General features: G+C 37.0%; 1 protein-coding gene across 1 annotated transcript in view; it reads left to right on the top strand.

Moving 5' to 3' along the window:
- Positions 1–8,305, top strand: part of MEOX2 (mesenchyme homeobox 2) — a 75,852-nt gene extending 67,547 nt beyond the window's left edge. Inside the window, exon 3 of the mRNA XM_010862155.1 lies at positions 6,895–8,305. Within this exon, the coding sequence (XP_010860457.1) occupies positions 6,895–7,119 (225 nt within the window). The 3' untranslated portion in view covers positions 7,120–8,305. The remainder of the gene's footprint in view (positions 1–6,894) is intronic.
- The last annotated feature ends 2,835 nt before the right edge of the window (positions 8,306–11,140 follow it).

Here is an 11,140-nt window from a genome sequence, read left to right as displayed (position 1 = left end):
CATCAATTCTTTGGCACTCAGCTTTCTTCACAGTCCAACTCTCACATCCATACATGACCACTGGAAAAACCATAGCCTTGACTAGACAAACCTTTGTTGGCAAAGTAATGTCTCTGCTTTTCAATATACTATCTAGGTTGGTCATCACTTTCCTTTCAAGGAGTAAACGTCTTTTAATTTCATGGCTGCAATCACCATCCGCAGTGATTTTGGAGCCCCCAAAAATAAAGTCTGACACTGTTTCCACTGTCTCCCCATCTATTTCCCATGAAGTGATGGGACCAGATGTTTTAAGCCCAAATAAAGCAATAAAAGTTTGCAAAATTTATATATCATACTCCAAGATGGGCAGATTTGTTTTAGTTGTACGCAAAATATTTGATGATACAGTGTCCCAGCTCCTAAGGTACTACTCTAGGTTACTAGGACGAAAAAAGCAGAGGCACAGAGGATGCCAGTAGCAATAACATCATGAGATTCCCAGAGGAGGGAAATGGTTTTCTATAATAATTGTGTGGCAACAAAGCAGTGTGTGACATTGATGTAGGGGTGGGTTCATGCCATCTTATGGACCATTCGGGGAATCTCTTATTAGGGGATTAGCAATGACACCAACTACAACTGCAAGCAATTTAAGGATATTCTGTAAAAGATGAAGCTAATCTTTATGCATCTCAGTATATGCCAAAGGCCTCACATACAGCCCGTAAACTGCCCTTGCGGGCCGGAATTATTTCTTATTTACTTGTATACGTTCCTTGGTCTAACCCCTCTTACCTATTACTAAGCATGCAGTAATACTGAGTGTATGAATGAGTGAATAAATAGAGATTCCAAGTCACCAAGAAAGCATGAGATTAGTTTAACTGTACTTAGTTTATAAATACAGATTTTTATATGAAACAAACTTGTAAACTTTAATCAAAATAATTTCCTTATTTTAAAAATTGTCAAGCATTTGAATGATTATTCTTTCGCTGTCTTACAAAAGTATTTTTTCAATCTAGCCAACAAAGCTGGATTATTAAGTGATAATAAATTAAACTATAAAGCTTCTTTATTTATAAAACCGTGGTGTTATTATTCTAATGGCAATATTGACATAATTTGAAATTGCTTTTATGGACTTGTTTTTAATACTGTGATGGTTGTGGAAAAATATATGCACCCCCAGATCTTCCTCTCCTTATTTTAGTTCGTCCCAATATTTCATAGTATGTTTGAAAATACATCTGGACACACTGAATTTCTGTACTCTTTCTTCACAATTTATAAGGTGTACTCATCACTGCATGTATTGCTGTTTTGTTCCATTACTAAATTCATGGAGTTCCCATATGAAATATGTAGCCTGATCCCTTGAGAAAATACATAAAGGTGTTAGAATTATTAGATTTATTATATAATCATCAAATGCTTTCACCTACATGCACACATCCATAAACCACGTATATATATGATGTGTGTGTGTGTGTGCTCAGTTAGGCTTGTTCCACTCTTTTGTGACCCCATGGATTGTAGCCCACCAGGCTCCTATATACACCGGACTCTGAAGGCAAAAATACTGGAGTGGATAGCCATTTCCTCCTCCAGGGGATCTTCCCAACCCAGAGACTGAACCCATGATTCTTGCATCTCTCACACTGGCAGAATTCTTTACCACTGAGCCACTTGGGAAGCCCTTTAATGAAGTCTTTATTAGTCTGTTTAAGAAAATGAAATGGCAAAATTTCACATGGTAGACACAGGAAAAAACACAAAATAGCCTATACTGTTTCTAAAATCCATACCATCTTCTTACATTTTCCTCATGTCGAATTGCACATAACAGGTTTTATACTGGTATTGCAGAATTACTGCACCCCTTCTCCTAAAAAAGGAAATAAGTGTAGATTTAACAAAATCTATTCTTCCCATTTTCTGCCAAGATTATTTTGGCTGGATATTTCACTCTTCAGTGACAATGATGATGATGTGTTTCTTCCATCTGGATTTGTCCATGGAGAAAATGTCTCTATGGAGAATCTTGGAAGGCTCATTATTCCAACAGTACAAATATGAAAATTGAGGCAGAGAGAAGTATAATTTTCTCAAATTCACGCAGAAGTGAAGCCAGAAGTAGAGCCCAATTCATGTGGAAAAGATCTAATGAAACATGCAATGTCAAGCTTACAGTGGTAATTAAATTGAGTAGTATAATTACCTAAATTACAGTACAGGAAGATAGTGTCATATTTACAAACCTAATTATATTGAGTAGGAGAATTACCTGAATGATACTAGTCATATGGATGGCATTCACATACTTTATATGCTTTACTTTTCTAACCTGAAGGCTTAAAATGTATAAGCTTGAAATATAACAGGAACAAAACAAAATAAAATCAATTTGAAGCCAAACCAACCCCAGGTTTAAATTCTGGCACCACATTTACGTATTTTTGTGTTCTTCGGCAAGTCGTTTAAGCTTTAAGTGTCAACTTCCTCATCTATAAATATTCGTGTTTGGAAAGTGCATATGTAGCACCTATCGGTATAGTTGCTTAGCCCTGAGTAGATATGTGATTAAAAATCACATCTTATCATTTGGTTATTAAGTAACAATAACAAGAATATCAATCCACTTGTTTTTAATCAATCTATTTTAGTAAAAATTCTGAGTTTCTACATTTTCTTATTTTTTTTTAATTAAGTGGATAATATATATATGGGTAATGTATAATACAAGATTTCAATTATAGTCTGATAGAACAATGAAAATGCAGAGTTGAGAAATGACATGGTTTAAAGATTTTTTTCGTGCCAGCAGCTGAGAAAACTGTACTCATTTTGATGGAGTATGGTGATTTATTGTGATTTGAAGACCACTGAAATAAATACAGGAGAAGGCAATGGCACCCCACTCCAGTACTGTTGCCCGGAAAACCCCACGGATGGAGGAGCCTGGTAGGCTGCAGTCCATGGGGTCGCTAATAGTCAGACATGACTGAGTGACTTCACTTTCACTTTCCACTTCCATGCATTGGAGAAGGAAATGGCAACCCACTCCAGTGTTCTTGCCTGGAGAATCCCACGGACGGAGAAACCTGGTAGGCTGCAGTCCATGGGGTCGCACAGAGTCGGACACGACTGAAGCGACTTGGCAGAAATAAATACATCTTTAGAAATATAGTATCTTTCTCTTTAGCTTCTCTTAGTACTTTGAATTTACAGCAATTGAGATTGTTTATAAAATGAAAATGGAGAATATTCAAAATATTCCTGGAGTAGAATATAACAGAACTATCTGTGTCAAATATGAAGACTTCCTATGAAATTATAATAATTAAGATGATTTTTTATGTCAAAAGGAGAGAATAACTGAGTGCATCAATAAAGCTATGCATGCATGGAAACTCGACATACGACAGTTGAAAACAATGATTTCTGGGAAAAGAGTGGACTATTTGTTAAATGGTCTTGGAACAACTTATACAACCGGAATAAAATAAATTTAGAAATTTTCTTTGCAGTATATACTAAAATCAATAGTCAGAGTTAAGCACTTAACTTCGATTTGAAAAGCAAACCTTAAAACTTTTTAAAAGAAGACATAGAAGAGTACCTTAATGGTCTCAGAAGAAAGATTTTTAATGAAGACATGAAAAAGATAGTCATGACAGAAACATCTGATAAATTTGAATATAATAAATTTTAGAGTTTCTGATCATCAAAAGATACCCAAAAGGTCAAAAGATACCCAAGGAAAGGAAAAGGACACATTATAAACTAATATATTGTAATAACAGCCATATAACCCCAAAGCATTAAATTAGCGTCTGGAACATATTTTATGAGTCCATAAGGAATGCAACTGAACAACAAAATAAGGAATGAAATTAAATCAAAAAACATTCACTGCAACCCAAAGATGTGGAGGCATTTCACAAAAGAAGAGATACAAATGGATCATAAACACTTAAAGATGCTTTACCTTATTAGTAATCAGGAAATGGAAAATTAGAACATGGTGAGATAACATTTATGGTCATTATATTGGAAAAAACTTTACTTACAAATCCAAATAGTGACACTAAGATGTGGATCGATAAGAACTCTTACACTCTGGACTGTGAAAATTGATGAAACTTTAGAAAATAATTTTTCTATATTATCACATTAAATTCAACGTTCATATACCCTGTGACCCACTCATGGAAAATCCTGGATGTATACTCAGAGAAGTTCTATCACACGTTTATCACAGCATAACTGCAAGAATATTTATAACAATCAATTATAAAAGAAAAAATAGTTCAGGTGTCTATGAACAGGGGAATGGGTGGGTACACAGTGATATATTCACAGAGTGGAATCGCACACAATCATAAGAAGAGAATGCCATGCCTTGAATCAACATGGATTAGGCAAGAAACCTAGAGTTAATGGTATGTATAGTATAGATAAACAACGAGGTCCTACTTTATAGCACAAGGAACTATATTCAATATCATGTGATAAACTATAATGGAAAAGAATATGAAAAAGAATGTGTAACCGAGTCACAGTAAAAACACAACAGTGTACAACAGCCATCAGTCAGTCAGTTCAGTCGCTCAGTCGTGTCTGACTCTTTGCCCGACTCTTTGCGACCCCATGAACCGCAGCACACCAGGCCTCCCTGTCCATCACCAACGCCAGGAGTCCACCCAAACCCATGTCCATCCACTCGATGGTGCCACCCAACCGTCTCATCCTCTGTCGTCCCCTTCTCCTGCCATCAATCTTTCCCAGAATCAGGGTCTATACTTCAATAAAAAGAAAGAAACCAAATGGGACAATATTAAAAAAAAGAAAAAACATGTCTTATAGTTAAAAGCATTCCATTTTGATAAACCTAAAAGACAAGAAGAATTAAACAGTACTTTTTAGGGTCCATGTGTGGTGAGAAAAGCTGTTGTCTCTGTTTATTTGTTTCAAATAAATGCTTGGGCTCCGTGTGCTCAGTCGCATCAGACTGTTTGCAGCCCTTTTCACTGTAGCCCGCCAGGCTCCTCTGTCCATGGGATTTCCCAGTCAGGAATACTGGAGTGGGTTGCCATTTCCTCCTCCAGGGGATCTTGCTGACCCAGGGATCAAACCTACGTTCCTGTGTCTCCTGCATTGCAGGCAGATTCTATACTCACTGAGCCATCGAGGAAGCCCAAATAAAGGCTTAGGGATGATAAACACAAAATTCAGGCTTGTGGTAACTTTAAGTGGAGTAGGCAGAGAATGTAAAAGGAACACTTAGCTTACTTAGCTTAATAATATACAAAGATGAAAAGTGCAATAGGAAAGGAACTAATTTCTTCCTAAACAAGAAAATGAAATGATGCCATTATTATGATTGTGGCCGTGGATGGTCATTTAATGCATATGTACAATTTTTGTTTTATTATGTGCATGCATGCTAAATCACTTCTATCATATATTAGGTAACTTCAGTTAAGATTTTAGAAGGAAAATATATCTCTACAAAGCTGATGTGATTAACATAATACACAAACTCAGTATTAGCATTTAACAAGTATTAGTGAAAATTTTGGACAGCAAGGAGATCAAACCTGTCAGTCCTAAAGGAAATCAATATTCATTGGAAGGACTGATGCTGAAGCTGAAACGCCAATATTTTGGCCACCTGATGCGAAGAACTGACTCACTGGAAAAAAACCCTGATGCTGGACAAGATTGAGGGCAGGAGGAGAAGGGGACGACAGAGGAGATGGTTGGGTGGAATCATTGACTCAATGGACATGAGTTTGAGCAAGCTCTGGGAGATGTTGAAGGACAGGAAAGCCTGGTGTGCTGCAGTTCGAGTGGTCACAGAGTCAAACACGACTGAGCAACTAAACAGCAGTACCAGGGACAATTTCTGATCTCGTTTTGAGGAAATCAGAATCACATATTTGTAATGTAAAATCAAAGTATTAAGGGAAGAGAAAAAGCATAGTTCAGAAGAAGATGGACTCACTCTGAGGTGAAATGGCCAAATAAAGCTCTGTGAGCGCAGCAGTGGACTGCAGGGGCACAGAATGACGTTCCAGACGGAGCTTCATCAGTAGCTCCCTGAGTATACTTTACATCGGTCCAGGAATTGACAGCAGGGGGAGGGGGCAAAGTGGGTGTTGTTTGACCAAAACAATTACTGAATGGTAGTTCTAATGCACAGAAACTCTTCATAAACTAAACACCTTTGAACAACCTAAAATGATACAGTACGTTCCCATCTATTCTTTTACATGCTGTGTCATAAAATGGGCTTCCCAGGCGGGCTAGTGGTAAAGAACCTGCCTGCTAGTACAGGAGATGTAGATGATGGGGTTTTGATCACACACTTCAGTATTCTTGCCTGGAGGATCCCATGGACAGAGGAGCTTGCAGGGCTGCGGTCCTTTGGGTCACACAGAGTTGGACACGAGTGAAGCAGCTTTGTTGTTCAGTCACTCGGTCGTGTCCGACTCTTTGCGACCCCATAGACTGCAGCTCGCCAGGCTTCCTTGTCCTTCACCATCTCCCGGAGCTTGCTCAAACTCATGTCCATTGAATCAGTGATGCCGTCCAACCATCTCATCCTCTGTTGTCCCCTTCTCCTGCCTTCAATCTTTCCAAGCATCAGGGTCTTTTGAAGCGACTTAGCGCATGTCATAAAATACAAAATACAGGACTTGGGACCTTCTGAATGTTTTAAAATTACTATGAACATGGGCCCTGATTAAATTCAATGGTGACTTATTTTCATATTCATTACTTCACAGTGTATTTGTAAAAGCTTTTGAAAAGCCATTTTTTTCCATTGATGACCAAAATGGAAGAAAAAAATTTGTCCATTTCACTTTCTTTCTTTCTTTCACTTGTTCCCTTTCTTTGTTAAAGGTGAAAGTGTGGTTCCAGAACAGGCGAATGAAGTGGAAGAGGGTTAAAGGAGGACAGCAAGGTGCTGCCGCTCGAGAAAAGGAACTGGTGAATGTGAAAAAGGGAACACTCCTCCCTTCAGAGCTCTCGGGAATCGGTGCAGCCACCCTCCAGCAAACAGGGGACTCGCTAGCAAATGAAGACAGCCACGACAGTGACCACAGCTCTGAGCATGCACACTTATGATACAGACAGAGGGGATCAGCTCCATTCTCAGGAAAGAAATGTTATGATGGCAAGCCTTACTCGAACATCGTTTACACAGAGAGAGGACTATGACCTTGATTTTTAATATTATTAAGTTCAGGCATCCCGAGTCTGTTTTTCATGATTTATAGAGGGTTTACACTAAGTGCCACTTACGAAAGATGCTTCCACAGAGAAGATGGAGGTGAACTTGCTTTGAATATTCCAGAGGTGTTGGTCGTGTGTATGACAGTGAGCAGCCTTTGTGTTTGCTTTTGCTTGCACTGAAAATTAAATTGCTATCAAGAGCAAACTATGAAGCATTTGTATTGAAGGTGCCTCCAGAGTGAAGATACAGAAGATGAATTGGCTTTGAACATTGCAGATGTCCGAGGTCATGTGTGTGACAGTGGGCAGGTATTTGCTCTCGCTTGCACTGACAATTACATTACTATTCAAGAATAAACCATGAACCATTTTTATCCCAAACAGCCACAGTGCCTGAAATCATTCTTAAGTGGGTTAAAAAAAATGTATTTTAACTCTGTATATATTACCCTTAAGTCATTTTCCTGTCTTCACTACGTTTAGCAACGCATTCATATTAGCTGATGAAAATAGCCACTCACGATGACAAACAGAACCAGCTTCTTGTATTTTTATACATTTTGTCATCCCAGAAACAATCAGCATGTGCTTACTTGTGTTCAAGTAGAGAAAAATACATTAGAGTCTGATAGGGAATATTCTTGTACCACAGACAAAACAAATCTTATGTTGCATTTTCTATCAACTGCTGCTAATACATTATTATACAACTTACCTAGCTCCTCAATTCTTCCTATCTATAGCTTGGAAAAAAAAATTTAGGATCATAGGCAAATCAGTTACTTGCAGAAAGAGCTTTTGTATGACAGACATTGTCTGATTTTATTTCTATAAAATGTTAGCTGTTGTGAATATGATTTAATTAACAAGAAAAAGGGTTTCCCCCCGATTGGCGATGGTAATAGACAACTTGCAAAAGAAAATTGATTCCTCAAGTCGGTAGAAGGTAAAATTCTGAATGTCTTCAAATTAAGTTAAGTGAAAACACATTTTTTTCATATATGATGTATTCATGCAGAACAACAATTTTTGTATTTTGTAAAAAAAATATGTTAAATAAATGATCCTTTGTAAATAATTTTGGTCTTCCTACTGTGATTTCCTATGTTTACAAGCTTTACTGTAAATACTTCAGAAACTCCCCAATTCATGTGCACTTGTGTAAAAGCAGGTGATCATAATTAGTGAATCATCTACATTTTTATTTCTGAAAATTTTTATTATGAAAAAATCCTTGTGTAATAAAAAAGCATCTGAGAATAGGCATATGGTAAGCCATTTCCCTGAACTGAAGAATATGCCAAATAGATTTCATTGTGTGTTTTATGAAATAAAAGGAGAATAATATTATTCACTACAATGAGAGAAACCAGTCATATATTTTTAAGCTTATGTATAATAGACATGAATTCATCCAAGAATTGTTTTTACACAAAAATATCCAGAGTTTTTCATGTGAAAATAAGCTCCATAAGCTAATCTGAATTCTCAGCCCTAGAGGAAATTACCAATATAAGACGTCCAGGGCTATACTGACTTAATGTGCTTGGTATCAAGCAGATTGTGCATACGTTGGATACCTACATCCTACTTAATAACTTTATGGCACTGTTCTTCATGTGTCTAATATTTTAACCACAAATATTTGGAAATATCCAGCAGTTCCTCCTACCCTCTGATTAATTAGGAATAAAAATAAAGAACACTAATCTGTAGAAATTTCCCAAAACCTTATTATTTGATTTCATTTGCTTTAGAAATGTGAGACTGATAAAAAAATACATTTGGTTGATTTTAATTTGCTTGCTGCTGCTAAGTCGCTTCAGTCGTGTCCAACTCTGTGCAACCCCATAGATGGCAGCTCACCAGGCTCCCCCGTCCCTGGGATTCTCCAGGCAAGAACAATGGAGTGGGTTGCCATTTCCTTCTCCGGTGCATGAAAGTGAAAAGTGAAAGCGAAGTCGCTCAGTCGTGTCCGACCCTCAGCGACCCCATGGACTGCAGCCTTCCAGGCTCCTCCATCCATGGGATTTTCCAGGCAGGAGTACTGGAGTGGGGTGCCATTGCCTTCTCTGCTTAGTCTAGTATGATATATACAAAGCATTCAAGAAATAAAATGATTTGATTGTTTATATCACATTTTCCCCTTTGCATAATAAATTTTATCATAGCAGTTAACAATATTTCTAAATTAACTGGAGAGGGCAGGGCTCAGATTAACATCTTCCAGGCAGAAAACAGACACTCTTCTATCAATTACTTGAATGAATACACATTACATTTGTACTGATGACATCTACTTGGGGGGATTGACTTTCTTATTGTAGAATTTAAATTCAAAGCATCTCGACAAATTGAAGAAGTGGAAAGATAAAAATTAAATTGAGTTCTATAGGTACAAAGTGGAGAATAATTCATTTTAGCAGGAAAATAATTTCCAGAAATAGGAGGAAAGTACAGCTTCAGTTCAGTTCAGTCGCTCAGTCGTGTCCGACTCTTTGCGACCCCATGAATCGCAGCACACCAGGCCTCCTTAGGAGTAGCTAAAAGGAAAGTTAAGGACCATGGCCAAATAGAAATTATAATTTAGCATGATAAATGAAATAGGAAAAAGTAATTCTGAATTGGTATGACATTTAGGAAATGTGAAGCATTTGTATTGTGGACATGCCTTTATTAGGGAGTTGTGAGCTGTTCTAAAATGATGTAATGAAATTTGACTACAGAGAACATTAAGAATCACCAGACACGATAGGCTGCTGGCTGACCAAAAGGGGGCATCATTTTTATTCACAGCGTATTAAAATGATACACCACATAAGATACTTGAACACTTGAGCAAAATAATGACACACTGATAGGTAACCAAACAAGCTAGATTAATTTTCATTGGAAAAACTGTCTTTTTAGAATATTTTTGTATTATCTTAAAAGAGGCACCTGTTTGCTAGATAATAACTCAGTATCCTTGCTGTAAGGGAACTTAAGACATTCTCACATAGTATCAGGTTTAATTTATTCCAGAAATGACAGCATTTTAAAGAACTTTACTTGTTTTGATTTTCCACTAGGATCCTGGCTTCCATGGTATCTTTTCACATAATGCCCTTTCCATACAATTCTGTGTCAGACTTTGTAACTCCGTAGGAATTTATAATGACATGAAAGTACTTTTCTCTGAAAATAGTATGGAGTCATGGTTAGAGTGATTTTTCACCACAGGATTTAAAGGGACGAACACTACAAAGCTTTTCCAAAAACTGATACACATATTTTACCTCATTATTAATATGATCCCAATTACTTCCTACTTCCCATACTCACCTATGGTTGTTAGCCTATATGTTCCTCTTCAGAGGCTTGAGAACCAAGCTTGCCATTTTTTTTTTTAAACAAACTAAACTCACTTAAAATAACCCCAACCACAGTTTTAATATATTCCTGAAGGACATTACATAAAATAAGTGTGGAAATGACTTGTGAAATGTTCAGTTTGACGACAGACCACCACAGGTCAGATTGATTAAATGAAATGGTGCTTAATTGTGACCACACTCTTATCTGGTAGCCTCACGAAGACTCTAGCAGAATCCTTACTGTTACCCTGATTACTAAAATGTATTAGTGACATGAAATTGTGCAGGCCTCTTTAACTGGATTTAGGCTTACTTAGCAATGTTTAAATCATGTGTAGATGTTTCCTGAGGAGAAATGCTGTGCATGTGTTCTCAGAATATACATAGGTAACAGAAAGTTTTTATTACACAAATTTTAGAAAGTATTTATCAGTAAAAATGTATATTTTGAGTAGTAGTTGAAAGAGCATACACGCTGCTCTGTAAACTGTTTGGTTTAGTTTTAATAATATAAGCTTATTTAATACCTAAATAGTATTTCTTTAAGTGGATGCAGT

The sequence above is a fragment of the Bison bison genome, unplaced genomic scaffold, assembly GCF_000754665.1.
Source record: "Bison bison bison isolate TAMUID 2011002044 unplaced genomic scaffold, Bison_UMD1.0 scf7180017864479, whole genome shotgun sequence".
In the NCBI taxonomy this organism is placed as follows: Eukaryota; Metazoa; Chordata; class Mammalia; order Artiodactyla; family Bovidae; genus Bison; species Bison bison.
The sequence above is the reverse complement of the archived record's forward strand: the minus strand, read 5'-3'. Positions and strand labels throughout refer to the sequence as shown.